Here is a 17,627-nt window from a genome sequence, read left to right as displayed (position 1 = left end):
TGGATTAAATGGAAAAACAGAAAAGTAAAGGGTTTTTTTTTTTTTTTTTTTTTTTTTAGTAAAAGAGAATACTTTGAAATAGGACCAAAGCCTAAAGATGTTGGTAGACACAATGGCTGGATTACTAAAGTAATTCTAATTTTTATATTAATCAGGAACAAATTCCTCTTTTTTTCTTAGTCACCTGTTCATTCCTTAAGGTTCATGAAAACTAGGTATTTGTTTTTTCTTTTTTCTTCATTTTCAACCACTTTACTGAGGCATCATTGACATACACGTATGCAATGAGATGAGTTGAACTTGAGTTTTCTAAAGTGGAGATTACAGGTATAAATTGAGTTGGACCAAAGTACTAATCATCATTTGCTCTGTTTGTAAGAAACATGTTCCCAGAGGCTCACTCCTGTCCTGCATTCTGGATGTATGTGCTGTCCTCGCCTACAAAGGCTTTTTCTTTTTAAAGGACTAAGGGCAGTGTGTGGGGAATTGTCAAAGCTGGTTCACAGGTCTTCACAAATAAGATATTTTTTCTGTAACACTTGACCTTAGTATTAATTACACATTCATGATGTTTTCAAAACTTTATCTATCATGCTTAGTTTTTATATAGCCTTTTGTTGTAGAATAATGTTTTATGTACCTAGTCTTTGTGTTTATTACTTGGACATATAATATTTCATTGAATTAAGGAACCATAATCTACTGATTCATTTCTTTTTTTTTTTTTTAAGATTTTATTTTTTTGACACAGAGAGAGAGATAGTGAGAGCAGGAACACAGGCAGGGGGAGTGGGAGAGGGAGAAGCAGGCTTTCCGCCAAACAGGGAGCCCGATGTGGGGCTCCATCCCAGGACCCTGGGACCATGACCAGAGCCTAAGGCAGACACTTAATGACTGAGCCACCCAGACGCCCCCTGATTCATTTCTTATTGCTAAACACTGCAAGTTGTTTCCAACATTTTGTTAGAAAAATGCTGATACAAACATCTTGACATACTGTTTATATTCTTTTGATTGTTTTCTTAGGATAGATTTCCAGGAGTCGGACTATTAGGTCAAAGGGTATGAACACTTTTATGACTGATAAATTCTGCCAGATTGTTTGAAGGAAGAGGTGAACCAGTTCATAGTGATGTTAACTACACTGTACTGTTCTTGCTTTCTCTAGTCTTTTTGCTAGTATTTTTATTATTTTTCTTTTTGCTCTCCTAGCGAAAACAAAAAGGGCCTCTATTAGAGTACTCTATTTTGCATTTCTTTTCATTACCACAAAGTGGAAGGTTCCCCCCCACCCCAAAATGTTGGTTTACTTGTGTATATACTGCCCATGTTCCTACTAACACTTAAACATGTGAAGGGAGAGATCTACCAGCCCAGAGTCTATAACCTAAATGGCCTAAACCAGGGGTTGATAAACGTTTTCTGTAAAAGCCCAGATAGTACATATTTTCAGCTTTGGGGGCCACATGGTCTTTGATACAACAGCTGTAGGCAAATATGTAAGTGAACGAGTGTGGCTACGTTCCAATTTATGTTCCTTTATTTATGGACACTGAAATGTGAATTTCTTTTTTTTTTTTTTAAGATTTTAGTTATTTATTTGATAGAGAGAGACACAGCGAGAGAGGGAACACAAGCAGGGGGAGTGGGAGAGGGAGAAACAGGCTCCCCACTGTGGAGGGAGCCCCACGCGGGGCTTGATCCCAGGACCCTGGGATCATGACCTGAGCCGAAGGCAGACGCTTAACGACTGAGCCACCCAGGCGCCCCTGAAATGTGAATTTCATGTAATTTTGGGGCGTCATGAAATATTATTCTTCTTTTGATTTTTTTTCAACCATTTGAAAATGTAAAAATCATTCTAAGTTCAAGGGCTGAACAAAAACAGGGGAATCCTGTTTTGCCTCAGAGTTTCCATGGCTTGCCAAACCCTGGTCTACACAAAAGAAGCACAGGCTGAATGAAGGGTAAGGCCCAGGCAGTGAGGCTGTTACCCTCCTGGGGAGCGTTCAAGGACATCTCCCAGCTTGTCCACTTGCCTGCCAAAATATCCTATTTAGTGTCAGAATAAGGTCAAGAGGGCTTTCAGAAGCCATTTGACCCAATCAATATTTTTCAGCAAGGAAATGGGCACAGAGGGGAAGTGGCTCATGGTCAGTGGGTGGTCAGAACAGGCCGGGACCACTCTTCTTGCATAGTTTCTAGTCTTCTCCTCCAACAGATGGCCCTGGTTCCACAGCCCACTGTTATAATCACTCTCCAAAATGCAACTCTTAAAACAGGCATTTTACTATTGTTAAACTCCTTCAACAGCTCTACCCTTAAGATATGTATATTTCATTGCATGTAAATTACACCTCAATTTTCCAAAACAACAATTTATCTGGATACATAGATGGCAGGACTTGTCTCATAGTGAGACCATTACTTGGTTGATTAACTCATTAGATGACATCTGACGAGCAGGGAGAAATGGTGCAGAGCAGGTAAGTATTAAACGGGGTGCTTTGAAGAGTGAGAAATCTAGAAAGAGGTATGTTTAGAGATGGAGTGGGTCAGGCTCAGGTGAGAGAGGAGCCAGGGAAAGCATCAGGGAGCTTTGTTATGAGAGGGTTTTGAGACTCCAAAAATAAACTTTATCCGTGTGCTTGTGGCTCCCCACTGAGTGTGAGACATGGGAACGTAGTAAAGTACAAAGCAATTCAGACAAGGTTCAGAGCTCATTATGGGGATGGCTGATAACTTGTTTGATGGTTATTGTTTCCAAAATATTACAGTCCTCAGGTTTAACTTTTTTGGTCAGGTCCCAGATATGTTGCTGAGAGATCCAGGAAAGGAAACATGTCTTTGTCTGTGCTGAGTGTGGTTTTCCAACCTAACCACCACCTACCAGAAAGAATATGCTTTTGGACCATGCAGGTAGCATGTTTTAATGCTGCTCAATCTGGTGTGTATATGCACTGGTAGGAATGCTAGAGTCAACTCAATTTAAAGCAATCCCATATTTGATATGCATTTGAGAAACTCTGTCCTCTAAACCAACACCCAAATGGTTAGGGAGCCCTTGCCTTTAGAAACAGGAATCCTGCTGGGGTGGAAAGGTGCAGAGCAGACCTGAGTGCTTGGGGTAGGGGTGGGGGGTATGGGAGTTGGGCAGAGGAGGGAAAGGGCCACCCCATGAGCATAGCGCTGGGCTGCGGGATTGTTAAAAGTGCCCTCTAGGGGTGTCCAGTCCAGTGGAGAACGTGCCATAACATTTTGGAAGGAATTAGAAGCCCTCTTCAGTGCAGTGTATGCAGCTGGAGACCAGGCCCTGGTGACTTCCCATCAGAGTTCTGAGAAGATGACCCCTATCCTCAGGGCAGACAACAAGGGGACAAACGTCAGCTGGCAATGGAGGCTGGGGAGAGCTCCTCAGGATGATGCTGGCAGGGAGTGTGCCAGAATCTAGGCTGGAGGAGGCCATGGCAAATGGAAATTGAATGCTTTAGGAGAAGACTTAATTCCTTTTTGGGATCTTCTCTGTATTTCCTCATAATAAGGGGAAGGACTTGGCTAAAACACCTGGTTCTGCCTTACTGTAAGAGAAAAAGGGTTTTATTCTGAGAGAACAGGCAACAGACCAATTAGGGAGGTATGGAGTGAGTCCCAGTGTTAAGATCTGGGTTAAATTCATGGCATTGGAAATGCAGATTGGTCAATCTCGAATTTGAAGGGACTGAAGGAAAAGGGGATATGGTGGAACAAATTTTCACTGGCTAGAAAAATTGCTCTTGCTTTCTTATATTTTATCAGGGCATGGGTAGAGAAAAACAGCTTCTAGTTCTTGGTGTGACTAGATTGTTAGGAAGTTTAAGAAAATAATCATGCCGTACAAAAAGCCTTGGCTCGGTTAATGAGGTGATTTACAAAACAGTTTAAAAGAGGCCACCAGGGATTTAGGGACGCCGAAAGTCCGTGCCACAGTGAATTTGTCGTGCCGAGACCTACGGGAAGGGAGCGCAGTGGGCCTCCTGAGTGGAGTGTGCCCAGTGGCCAGCCTCCCGGCCTCCCTGCTGATGGGCCATGCTGCAAGGTAGCTCTCTGCCCTGCTCCTTCTTGTCTTTTGCTGGGGAAACCCTTCTCTAGGGTGTATTTGTGGATATGGGGGCTTACAGGTCTGGGACATGACTTAGCTCCTTTAATCATGACAACAGGAGGCATGTCCCTTACTGAACCGGCCCTGTGCTGAGCATCTCCCCCGTGGGAACTAGTGGAGTGGCTAACAGCCCAGCCTCACTGCCCCATTCGTTGGAGACCCCCTCCAGTCCCAGCTCTCAGTCCCTCGCCGCGTAGCTACTTAACGCACGACACTGAGGTTTCTGCATCTGGAAAACGGACATCAGAATGCCTCCTGCCTCATGGGGTTCTTGTGAGCGTTAAATCAGTTATACATGTGAGTCCTTCAGTGCCTGGCACAGAAAAAGCAGTGTTCGAGTGTGGCTGTTAGGATCATTAATGTGAAGGGTATATTCCAATACAATGAGACCTGTGAGTCTCTCAAAGCTCTGGGTATGACCTAGTATTAAAATACCATGTGATTCAGGGGCGCCTGGGTGGCTCAGTTGGTTAAGCGGCTGCCTTCGGCTCAGGTCATGATCCCAGGGTCCTGGGATCGAGCCCCGCATCGGGCTCCCTGCTCGGCGGGGAGCCTGCTTCTCCCTCTCCCTCTGCCTGCCTCTCTGCCTACTTGTTCTCTCTCTCTATCTCTCTGTCAAATAAATAAATAAAATCTTTAAAAAAAAAAATACCATGTGATTCAGTAATTCCACTACTGGGAATTTACCCAAAGAAAAATAAAACACTAATTAAAAAAATATATATGCACCCCTATGTTTATGGCAGCCAAGATATGGAAGCAACCTAAGTGTCCATCGATAGCTGAATGCTTAAAGAAGCTGTGGTATGCGCACACACACACACACACACACACAGGAATATTACTCAGCCACAAAAAAGGACGAGATCTTACTATTTGCAATAACATGGATGGACCTAGAGGGTATTATGCTAAGTGATGTAGGTCAGACTGAAAAAGACAAATACCATATGATTTCACTCATAATGTGGAATCTAAAAAAACAAATGAATAAATAAATGAAAAGCAGAATTATATAGATAAATACAGAGAACAAACCGATGGTTGCCGGGGGCGGGGGTGGTGATGGGCAAAACGGGTGAAGGGAAGTGGGAGATACAGGCTTCCAGTTATGGAATAAATAAGTACGGGAATAAAAGGTCACGGTAGCTACATGTGTGGTGAGCACAGCGTAACATACAGAGATATCGAATCGCTGTGTTGTACACCTGAAATGAATGTAACATTGTATGTCAGCTGTACTCAAATAAAAAAATTAAAAAAAAAAAAGAATATACTAAAAAAAGAATGGGGTCTGCTAGGACAGGGGGAGGGGAGAAGGGGGTGAGCCTGAGGAGAAGGGGAGCAGGCGTCCTCCTTGCCTTACACGTTCTCTCCAGTCCCTCTGTTCTAGTCTCCTTGCTCCCTACCTGCTAATATGGACTAGCAGAAGCATACAAAAAAGTCTAAGAAAAGAGATGTTAAAAATGGGATAAGAATACTAAGTCGGGGTGGGGGGAAAGAGATACAAGCAATGAAAAAACATGTAACGCTGTAATGTGGAGTTAAAGGCAAGGATTCACATTTTAAAAATAGAAAATGAGCATTTTATACTAGCAAATTGAGATGAAAGCAGATCATGAAAAATAAAATTAGAGAAAGAGGAGGAGTTTAGATGCTTAAAAGAAATGAGATGTTTTATAAAAACTGAAGAAACGGTATACCAAAATCCAAAAGTAATAAATAAAGAAGGAGAAAGATAGTGGCTGGCCCCGCTTGCGCACTTTCTAAGCATCAGTAATGAGGACGTTCTGTGCATCGTTTCGGTTATTCCCTTAAACACCCCAGGACCCGGTCGGATTTTGCACGAGACAGAAAGGCATCTTAGCCAGCTTAAGTCATCTGTTAGAAAGTCACTCAGCTGATTTCTGAGCCTGAACTCTTGACCATCTCACTATATCAAATAGCTGGACCTTAATTAAAGAGGGAATAGAAAGACCAAAACAGCTCACAGAACTGAAAGCTGCCTTGTGCTGAGAGCCCCCAAGACAGGGTTCCACAGGTCTCTGGGGGGGTGTCTTGTGGGAGAAGAGCAGGGAGTGCAGAAAGTGAAGACCCCACCTCTGGCTTCTGAAAGCCAGTCTGAAACCACATGCTTGGCTTGAGGAGGGACACAGGCACTGAATCAACAAAGGACTGAGCAGCTGGGCTGGTAGGACTGGGCTGGAATGCAAACGAGTCCAACAGCCAGGTGTAAGAAATGCCACAGCTTAAGCTCAATGCTCTCCAAGTGTTGGAGAGGTGGTAGGGAGTGGTGGGGACTGGGGCAAAGTGACAAGCACTTGACCCCTCAAAGGAGTAACCGCTCAAACTGATAGTTGCATGAAGAACTGTGGATTCACTGTTGCCAGTCTTCTAAATTTTCAAGAGAATCTGGAAATCTGGAGTTTTATGAGAAATCTCCTGGTTTCTAAATGTTGGCAACTTATTCATTTTTAAAACACTGTGTGTTTGCCAACACCATGCAAGCCAAATACACCAAATATTCTATACCCTGGGCAGCCTCTTGGGATCTCTGAAGTAGACAAACACCAGCAGCTCCTTGCACATACACAGCGAACTCTAGCCCCTGTAGTGCCTAATTAGCCCAGGGCACGGTTCCAGGCAGTCTTAAAAGTGAGTCAAATTGAGACATTGGTACAGCAGTTAAAAGATGTTTGGGCAGGGATGCCTGGGTGGCTCAGTTGGTTAAGCAACTGCCTTCGGCTCAGGTCATGATCCTGGAGTCCTGGGATCAAGTCCCGCGTCGGGCTCCCTGCTCGGTAGGGAGTCTGCTTCTCCCTCTGACCCTCCCCCCTCTCATGCTCTCTCTCTCTCATTCTCTCTCTCAAATAAATAAATAAAAATATTTATTAAAAAAAAAAGATGTTTGGGCAAAGGCGAGGCAGTTCTGCCTAGAGGGAAGAGGTGACAAAGCCCATCAGGTAATGATTTTACCTTTTGGACATGCCATGGGTGATTTCTTCTAGCCCCCTGGAAATAGGAAATGTGGAGACCAGGTGGAAGATAAGGTTCAGAAGATACAGAATGGGGGTCAAGAGCACAGGGGGGATGGCTTTCAGGAGTGACAGTGGGGGAAGAAGGGAGGGTACGGTTCTGGGCAGGTATCCCCAGTTGAGGATGAAGAGCTAGTAAATGGGGAAGGAGTAAAGGTCACAGATGGGGAAAGGGGGAGTTACTCATGTCCCAGCTGAAGACACATCTGCTGCATTTTTTTCTGAGAGCAGTTCAGTAAAATAACAGGAACAAAAGCCAAGTTGCAAAGGATGGGGATGGGAGGTTTGGATAAAGGGTAAGTTAGGGGAAGAGTGAGTGGTGGGGGCAAGAATGGGGTTGTATAGCCTTTTACTTTTTCAAATTTTAATTGTGGTAGAATACACGTAACATCAAATTTACCATCTTAACCATTTTTTAAAAAAGATTTTATTTATTTATTTGTCATAGAGAGAGCACAAGCAGAGGGAGAGGGAGAAGCAGGCTCCCTGCCGAGCAAGGACCCCGGGGTGGGACTCAATAGCAGGACCCTGGGATCCTGACCTGGGCTGAAGGCAGATGCTTAACCGACTGAGCCACCCAGGCATCCCCCGTCTTAACCATTTTTAAGTGTACAGTTCAAAAAGAGAGCGAGGGAGAGTGTGTGTGCGTGCACACAAGCAGGGGGAGGACCAGAAGGAGAGGGAGAAGCAGACTCCCAACTGAGCAGGGAACTGGATGCTGGGGAGCCCCATCCCAGGACCCCCGGATCAGGACCCGACCCGAGCCCAAGGCAGATGCTTAGCCGACTGAGCCACCCAGACACCGCCTCCCCCCCACTTGCTTCTTAAGGGAACATGAAGCTTATGTGCAGTTAATCTCTGTTGCATTTGATTTTGCCTCCAGAAAGACTAGGATAGAAAAGAAGACTGTGTCGCTTTGTTGAGGATTTCCCTCTGTGCCTAAGATCATCGCAGGGCACGAGTGCTTGATAAATCCATCCAGAGAACTGCTCCTCACAACATGGTGTATCTACCCCTCAGTCTTTTCACTCCACACCCAGATACACTCTGCAGTCAGCGGCAGCTAGTGGCTTGCCTTGTCACTGATGGTCATTGATTGTCCTCCTACAGCACTTTCAGCGACAATATGGATCAGTGGTGCCTAATCCGGAATGCACCTGGAGTCGCTCGTGGTGCTTTGTAAAAACCCACATGCCCAGGACCTCTCCTGAGAGTAACCAAATCAGAATCCCTGGGGCCAAGGCCCCGGAATGAGCAGTCTTGGTTTTATTTTGTTGTTTTTTTTTTTTTCAAATAGAATTGGACAGGTAACATTCTGAGTTGACTCTCAACATACAGTTATAAAGGAAATTTTAATTTTTTTCATGGATAGGGCAATGCATTAGTTTTATAAATTCATTCTTGACAGATCTGTAAGTGATCAGGGAAGAATTTAACTGCATGAAACAATATTTCCAAAGTCCTGAAAACGTTTCATTATATACCATATATGTATATATATAGAGAGAGAATGAGCCATTCATTAAACAAATATTTATTTATTTATTTATTTAAAGATTTTATTTATTTGACAGAGAGCAAGAGAGCACAAGCAGGGGGAGCAGCAGAGGGAGAGGGAGAAGCAGGCTCCCCACGGAGCAGGGAGCCCAACACAGGGCTCAATCCCAGGACCCTGGGATCATGACCTGAACCGAAGGCAGACGCTTAACCAACTGAGCCACCCAGGCGCTCCTAAACAAATATTTATTAAGTACCTGCTTCTGTGCTAGACACCAGTTGACTGGTTGCAGGAATTGAGGGGATGGGTCCTTATCTTGTCCATTATCTTATAGAGCTCAGGTTCTGGCTTCCATTCTTTCTACTTGGATTTCATAGTCTAGAGATAACACTAGCAGTCACGTGGTTTACTTACGGTTCCAAGCGCTTTGTTTAATCCTCACAACAACCCTATGAAATAGGACTATCACAATCCCCATTTTACAGATGAAGAAGTGAGGCAGAGGGGTGAAATAATTTGCCCAAGCCGCACATCCATTCAATGGTGTAGTGCAATTTAGAGCCAGGTGGCCTGGTTCCAGAGTCATTACACAGCCCTGTCTTCCTGTCACATTTGCAATATCTTCGCAAACACAAAATTTGCCTTAAGCCAGGCAGTATGCGCAGGCCATCTAGCTTCAAAAGGTCACGCTATATCCTGCTAGTCCTGATGACTTGAAGATATAATTCCTTATATCCTAATTCGGAGATGTTTGCCATTTTCTTCACCATCTGTTAGTATTTTGACTCTATTATTGGATTTCGAAGTCATCTGTTGTAATGGAGAAAGCAGAGAAGAAATTTTGGACCATAGGAAGAAAAGATCAATCACAAAGTCAGAGGTCCTAAGGGAATCAGGATCCTCTCCAAGTTAGGTCCAGAGCTTTCAAATGATTTTTCTTGTAACTTCACAATGACGCATATGCTTCTATTTTTTCCAGCTGGTTCATCATTGTGCTATTAGTTTCCATTTTTCCTTTCATTTTTATGAACCAATAGCTTGAGTACAAAGGCTCTGTCTTGAATGACCGCATTCTTGGTGGCACGTTGGAGTTCTCTCAAAGTAGCTCCCCGTCCCCACGATTTCCAATTTTTCTAGAACGCCTGTGGTAAATATTCACTATGACTAACATCACCCCCAGGGAGCTGGGTCTACATGGACAAAATTGCAAAATAGAAGTTCAGTCGTGATAGATGATCATACCGAGTCATCGGAGAATGCAACCGATTTGTGCTTTCTTTATCCAAGTCAAAAGCTGAGAGAAGACACGAGGCATTTGGTCTCTCTTGGTTCTCTGCTCCGCAGCCTTATGGCGTCTCAGAGAGTCTGACAATCCCCTGCCTGTGGAACTGAGCCCTGCTCCCGATTCTGTTGGAGTTCGGCGAGGTGTCCCAGCGCTGGTGGCAGGTCTTCTCCTGCCTTGGCTGTGTGCCAGGGGCCTGCGTCATAAGGTGCTAGTGCATCCTGCTGCTCCACATGATGGGGGGGGCTCTTCTTGAGAGGGGTCTGGTGATGGATGCCATTGCCATCCACGTGACACCGCAGTCACTGGACGCCCCCCCCCCCGATCACCGTGCCCGTTGCTCAGCTTGTTTCCAGCTGTTCGCTGTTAAAGAACGAAGCAGTGCACATCTTCGTGGTGAACTCTCTGTCTTCGTTTCTATTTTCAGGGGTAAATTCTTAGAGGCCAAATTTTTAGAGTCAAAGGACAGGCATATTTTTAAGGCAGGGTGTAAACCAATTTGGCCAGTACACAGAGGCAGCTGGTGTGGTGGAACAAGTGCGGACCAGGTGTGAGGGGTCCTGGGCTCAAGATCGGACTGTGCTGCCAGTGGGCGGGGCTTTGGGCAAGTCCTTCAGTTTCATTTCCATGCTTTCGGTTTCATTTTCTTCTTTTGTAAAATGAGCCCTGTTAGGAGTCTGCACAGGAGCCACGGTGCTCAGATGTTACTCCGCCTCTCAGTACTTAGTGCAGGCAGGTGTGGAAAAGGACGGCCCATCTGTTGGGCTTCATGGTGGACTTGTATAACAGAGGGCTTCCCTTTATGCAGTGCTGATGGCTTACTTGAGAATTGCTTCAGGGTTTCCAAAAGCTATTGCTGTTCTGTACTGGAAGAGAAGAACATCTAGATGACTATCTGGAGTCCAGGTAATTTTTAGGCCTCTGATACATGGCTAGAGGTCAAAGAGACATCCTCCACACATAGGCTCTGGATGTGGTTCCAAAGCTGATTACTTTGATATTAATTTCATTCTTGTATCTTTACAGGGAAACTTTATGGTGATGTCCCTTTTATAGAAGAAAGACACAGACATCGGTATGAGGTATGGCCTACACACTGAATTACTGTGGAATGTAGATGCTTAGTTCGAAGAATTCCAGTGATTACAGGTGGACCTCTGGAAAAGGTGTCCAGCTCGGTGCTATCCATCGGGCTCAGGGGAGTCATGCCAAATTTACCAGAGGAGGGCAGTTGGGACGGGGACACTCTTCCCTTCTTGGCTTTTCAAAGGCAAAATCTTACATATCTGCACATAGGACACATCAGGGTTCTAGGTTACCCTAACTGTTGTCTCCTAGACCAAGATAAGGCCATCATCCTTATCCTTAACCCCCTGCCCTTTATTTTGGCAGGTTTGGGAAAAGAGAACTTACATCTTCTGAACCATATGCCTCTCGGGATAGGGAGGCATCTCTGGCTATCACATAACGGATTCTTCATTTGGGAACCTCTTCGGAAGTCTACATTGAGCATGAGGCTTAGTGTCACATGATTAATAAGAGTTATCGTTGAGATTGTCACATGACAAGCATAGGTTCCTCAACATGCGGGCTGTCTATACCAGGGTTAGTGGAGTATCAATTATGATGCTTTTGGTTAGTTAGAATCAAAATCCCTGCTCATTATTCACTCAAACCAGCCTCAACAATAAGGAAATTTGTTATATCTGGTAATAGGTAGTTCAGAGGCTGAGTAGGCTCCAGGCATGGTATGATCAGGGCTTCAACTATTTCTGGGATTCTATTGGCCTTACCTTTTTCTGTGTGTTTGCTTTGCCCTTAGGCTGGTCTCTCTCCTAGCTGCAAGGTGTTTACCAGCCGCAGCTGAGGCAACACGCATCTCTCTTAGACATGGAAGTTTTTCTTCAGCCTGATTGGATCAGTATAGATTACCTGCCCACCTGTGAACTAGTAACCGTTGCAAGGGCAAAGCTAAACCAGGGTTAAACCTGGGCTCTTGCATTATTCATCAGCCTATAGGGATAGGTTTATCATGTTTGGCTTAGACTGGTCAGGGCCAACTTCTAGAATGGGGGAGATGGAGTCCCATGAGTCCTGTGGGGGTGGCGTAGATGCCGGAAAGTCAAGGGTTCTGTTTGGAGGGAGGACCAATGGGAATCGATGTCGGGTAGGCTACCAACAGTGTCACTACAATTAGGGAGCAATTTGATGAGTAGAGGCCATTTTTGGTCTTCTTTCCACTGGGAACTGGCCCAGCTGGTGGGACCAGAAACTATTGAGCTGCTTTGCCTAGGTGGTAGCCAGGAGGTGTAAGAAATACTGTGCACACAATGGTGTGGCCATCCATTCCTGCATACTTATTTCATACCTGATATACACTAGAGATGGAAGGGGGAAAGACACACAGTCTCTCTCCTGTTAGGGAGCTTACATTCTAATGGACAGGACAAAAAATAAGGTAACAGATAAAATAAGTACAGATGAAATCAGATATCAGATAAGGTACTTCTATCTAGACTATATAAAGAATTCTTACAACTGAGTATTAAATAATGGCAAAGATTCTGAATAGACATCTCTCCAAAAAAGATACACAAGTGGCCAATAAGCAAATGAAGAGGTGAGGTGTTCAACGTCATTTATCATCAGGGAAATGCAAATCAAAACCACAAAGAGATACCACCTCATACCCACTAGGCTGGCTATAATCAAAAGACAGATAATTGGGGCAACTGGGTGGCTCAGTCATTAAGTGTCTGCCTTCGGCTCAGGTCATGATCCCGGGGTCCTGGGATCGAGCCCCGCGTGGGGCTCCCTGCTCAGTGGGGAGTCTGCTTCTCCCTCTCCCTCTGCCTGCCTCTCCCCCTGCTTGTGCTCTCTCTCTGTTAAATAAATGAAATCTTTTAGAAAAAAGATAATAACAAGTGTTGGTGATGACACATTGTTGGTAGGAATGTAAAATGGTGCGGCCACTTTGGAAAATCATCTGGCAGCTCCTCAAAAAGTTAAACACAGAGTTATCATATGACCCAGTAATTCCATCCTTAGATATATAACCCAAGACAAATGAAAACGTGCATGCACACAACAACTTGTATACAAACGGTCAAAGCAGCATTATCCATAATAGCTAAAAAAAAAAAAAAGTAGAAACGCCCCAAATGTCCATCAACTGATGAATGGGTAAATGAAATGTGGTCTATCCATACGATGGAATTGTTTGATAATAAAAGGAAATGAAATATTGATACATGTTACTATAGACACGAACCTAAAACACATGATCCTTCGCGAAAGAAGCCAGTTACAAAAGACTACATACTATATGGGTCCATTAACATGAAATGCCCAGAACAGACAAATCTAAAGAGACAGAATGTTGATTAGTGGTTGCCTAGGACTGGTGGGGAGGTAATGATGGGATTAGGGGGATGATGGTTAGAGGGGATAGGGCCTATTCTTGGATTCATTGTGGCGATGGCTGAAATCCTCTGTGAATGTGTTAAAAACCATTGAGTTGTACACTGTTAATGGGTGAAGTGTATGGTATGTGAATTATTTCTCAATAAAGCTGTTAAAAAAAGGAAAAATAATTACAAATTATGAGAACTAGCCTAATGTTAAAAAATAAAATAAAAACATATGGGGTTAAGATTGAGGAGGACAGGTGGACCCCACTTTGATTTTAGATGAGTTAGTGATTTCTGTGAAGAAGAGGCTGAAGAGTTTGGGAAAGGACTAGGGATGCGAAGAATGAGGGAAGGGGCTGAGCACCAGGCCGTTGGGTTGTCATCTATAACCAATATTCTAGCAGAAGAACTGCTTCAAGCTTCTAATCCTTAGAGCTTTTATGTAACTATATGTGAAGAAAGCATTAGGGTTAGTCACAAGGGAAATAAGATCGTTTCAGTCCTCAAGCAGATTTGTGATTTGGGGGAGAAACAGTTAATTACACATAACTCAAGGGAAGAAGCAAATATGGTGATGGCTATAAATAGCTAATCTCAAGTTTCCAAGTCAGAATATCTGTGTCACAGTCCTACTTTTTGAATCTCATCTTTGAGCAACAGAAGGTGGGCCTCTCAGGTTTAGGGGCTGTGATTAGACTGTTTCTCAGGTTCATCCTGAGTTTAAAAATAGGCTTTGGGGGTGGGATATAGAAATTAACCACTAGTTAAGAGCATCACTGAAATGGAAAACCCACCCAACTGATGGAGGACATTTTCATAGGCTGATATGTCTCTATGGCTCTGGTGCCCAAAGGCACTTAATTTCTTGTTTTTCCAGGTGAACCCAAGCCTGATCAGTCAGTTGGAGCAGAATGACTTAAGTTTTGTAGGTCAGGATGTCGATGGACAGAGGATGGAAATCATTGAACTGGCAAGTAAGTGGCTCTTTGTTTTTGAAAATTTTCATGGTAACCTAACGTCATTTTGTTGTTATATAGGAAGGTATAATTTGTCGTTATATGTGAAGCCATAAGTTGAGACTCGTTTTGTTTGCTCTCCTTTTCCTCTCTCCTTTGAAATAATATGCAACTAAATAGAAATAATATGACTAAATATAAAGTACATGAAAAAAACCAGACCACTTATAATTCTAATCATTTGGGGGCCCACTAGTCTGAATCTACGCGAAAATGATACGTTGTTCCGGGTCTACCAGTTCTACTAGCAGTATGCTTCCTCACCATCCCTGCCCCCTTTCTGGGCCTTCTCCTGTTGCTAGCCTCTAGGTTAGTTGCTCTGGAAAAGGCAGGCGGCCCACTATTGAGTAGCACTCTGCTTTCTCCCTCTTTTGAGGAAGAATGGCCCAGTGCCCTCGTCCCTACTTGTGACTGGTTTTGACATCTGTTGTGTGTGGGACCCGGCCCCTCATTCTACCTGGAGTCTGCCAGGTCAAGTGTGGGCCAGTCGTTTAACTTTTGAACACTAGTCACTGCACCCACAGAAGTTCTTAGTGAGACCAAACACGGCACAAAGGGATAGGGATTTCTGTTGGGAAAGATCGCTGAAGAAGTTGTTTGTGTGGAGGCTGGGACACCCTCAAGAGCCTAGGCACAAACCATACACCATTATTGATGAGACAGAGGACAAGGACACTATTCTCATTCAGAGCTGCAAATACATAGTAAGCCCATGCTTACCACTGGTCCCAGCTCTTTCTCGAACATTACTTACTACCTGGCCCTTAACAGAAGTGTTTGCCAACCCCTGTTGTAGACCCACACATATATACTTCATTTAACTGACTTGAACTTAACATGTTCTGGTGCCTGCTTGACCTGTTTGTCTATCTGGATGTTCTCCTAGCAATCCCAGCTCAACTTATTTAAACCTAAGTTACATGCTTTCCAAACTAGCTGTTCCTCCCGTCTATTTCTGCTAAGTCATGCTCAATCTCCTTGTTCAGGGTTTCTCACCCTCGCCACCATTGGCATTGGGAGGGGGATCATTCTTTGTGGTGGGGGCGGTCCTGTGCACTGTGTGATATTGGGCAACATCCCTGGCCTCTACCTACCGGATGCCAGTAACATCGTCCCCACCTCCCAATGTCACAACACCCCAAACCATCTCCAGACATTGCCAAATGTCCTTGAGGGGCACATTCGCCCCTGGGTGGGAACCCCTGTCCTAGACCATCAGGCTTAAAATCGGCCTTATTTAGTTCTTCTTCCCCTCTCTACCCCCAACTTAAAATCGGTTGTCAAGTCCTGTAGATTCTGTCTCTAGAAAGATCGAGCTGCGATTGCATTCCCATCCCTCTCACCCTCATCCCCAGCGCGTGGTGACTCCGACCCAGGGTCCTCCTAAAGCTCCTTCCTGCCTCCAGGCTCTCCCCTCGGCAGCACCTCCTAACGAGGACAGGGCTCTGAGTGTGCAGTACATGTGACACAAATTCGGTGGACAAGCCACGCTCATTTATCAAATGCTTAGTTTGTACAGGATACTGTAAAAACGGTAACATGATTTCCTAGAACCTACCTTTTCAACCTGTCTTCTTTAGGCTACAGGTATTCTGGACTTACTCTTCTAAATTTCCTACTTCTTTTACCATCTGAGCCCATGTCACCATCCGCTACTTCAAATTCCTTTTCTCTGCCCCTTTCCTTTTCTGTCTGGAATCTGTTCAGGTACTTCAGGAGTCCCAAGCAGGGAGCAGAATTGAAGTTGGCGAGGGCTTCTCTGAATGCAGTGACATGTTACCTGGACCCTCAAAGAAGGAAAGCAGTGGATACTGAGGGCACACTCACTAGATGCTTCTGCCTAGACCCCTTGCTAGGGACTCTGCGTGCCTTATGTAACTTGGAAGACAGGTGATGTTATTCCCACTTTATAGAGATGTCTAGCTCATCACAGGTGGGGCTGGAGCCAAACCAGGTCCTGCTACCCCCTCGGTAGATGTTACTGTTCCTCTTGTTTGCACTGGACACGCCACCTAACATTATCAGTCCATGCCCGAAGTTTTGAATTAGAAGATGAGGATGTATTTCCTATAGTCTCTCTGATGGAAATGCCCATCCTTTAGAATTTTTATAGTGTGGATCACTGGTCAGGGTTGAAGTCTCTTAAATCTTTCTGGTGTGTGAGAGGGCAGAGAATTTCATAAGCACATTGCTGTTTGCTTACTTCATTCAAGTACTTACTTTCTTTTAATTCTCCTGGCTCTCATTATTGTGAGCAAATACTTAGATGCCTCTTTCATTGCACGGATTTAGATTCCCATTGACACTTTTGAATGCGGGTTGGAAAGGAAACGAGAGACGCTGTAAAATCCTGCCATTTTTTTTAAAAAGCCAATTGCAAGGAAATTCGTTTTATTAAGGAAAATTCCCCAGAAGATTCTGATCTTGGCTACCCCTTAGAAGCATTTCTGTGAATGTCTACATTTCCTAAAGGAGTTCTAAAAGGAACAACAAAGGGGCGCCTGGGTGGCTCAGTCATTAAGCGTCTGCCTTCGGCTCGGGTCATGATCCCAGGGTCCTGGGATCGAGCCCCACATCGGGCTCCCTGCTCCGTGGGAAGCCTGCTTCTTCCTCTCCCGCTCCCCCTGCTTGTGTTCCCTCTCTCGCTGTGTCTCTCTCTGTCAAATAAATAAAATCTTAAAAAATAATAATAATAAAATAAATAAAAGGAACAACAAAGTTTGAGATTAGTATAATGTCAGAACGTGATTCAAAGCAATTAAGAGCACTATTTCAAAGATACTTTATCTGACTGATAGAACACCATCAAAATAAAAACTTTTCATTTCTTTCCTCATATTGGCATAGGGGATTCTCTTGGAGAAAGCGATTCAGAACAGTGGTCCATTCATTCAGATATTTTTTGGTCCCTGGCCATGACACGATTCTTTGTGTAGCTTCTGCTGCAGTTGTACAAAAGCACAATTACCGTCTGTGTCTTTCAAAGACATCCCTAGATGCTGTGCTGTAAGATTCATTGCATCTGAAATTTAAAGCTACATTGCTTCATTTCTTTTCTAAGAGTGGATGATTGCTTTTCTTCTTTTCTTGAGGGGACACGTTCCTGGGAGAAGGTGGCATTCTCTTCGCCAACCTCTCATACCTGAGTGTCCCTCTCATTCAAGGAGGCTTCTTCCTAGATGCGATGTACAAGATTTCTACACTGGATTTTTCTGGACTCAGAGCTGTCCAGTGAAACTTGCTGCAAT

The 17,627-nt window shown here is 44.3% G+C and overlaps 1 protein-coding gene across 6 annotated transcripts in view; it reads left to right on the top strand.

Annotated features, from left to right (window-relative positions):
- The window catches only part of CTPS2 (CTP synthase 2), a 99,550-nt gene that overhangs the window by 67,810 nt on the left and 14,113 nt on the right, over positions 1–17,627 (top strand). For all 6 annotated transcript variants that reach the window (XR_006790815.3, XM_045875269.3, XM_045875260.3 and 3 more), the window contains 2 exons: positions 10,980–11,035; positions 14,241–14,337. Coding sequence is in view for 5 of the 6 variants with exons in the window: in XM_045875269.3 (XP_045731225.1) it covers positions 10,980–11,035; positions 14,241–14,337 (153 nt within the window). In the remaining variant the exon portion in view is untranslated. The remainder of the gene's footprint in view (positions 1–10,979; positions 11,036–14,240; positions 14,338–17,627) is intronic.

This window comes from Mirounga angustirostris, unplaced genomic scaffold, assembly GCF_029215605.1.
Source record: "Mirounga angustirostris isolate CCGP_5_RB_7025 unplaced genomic scaffold, mMirAng1.0.hap1 SCAF_11, whole genome shotgun sequence".
Classification (NCBI taxonomy): Eukaryota; Metazoa; Chordata; class Mammalia; order Carnivora; family Phocidae; genus Mirounga; species Mirounga angustirostris.
This window is presented reverse-complemented; position numbering and strand designations above follow the sequence as displayed.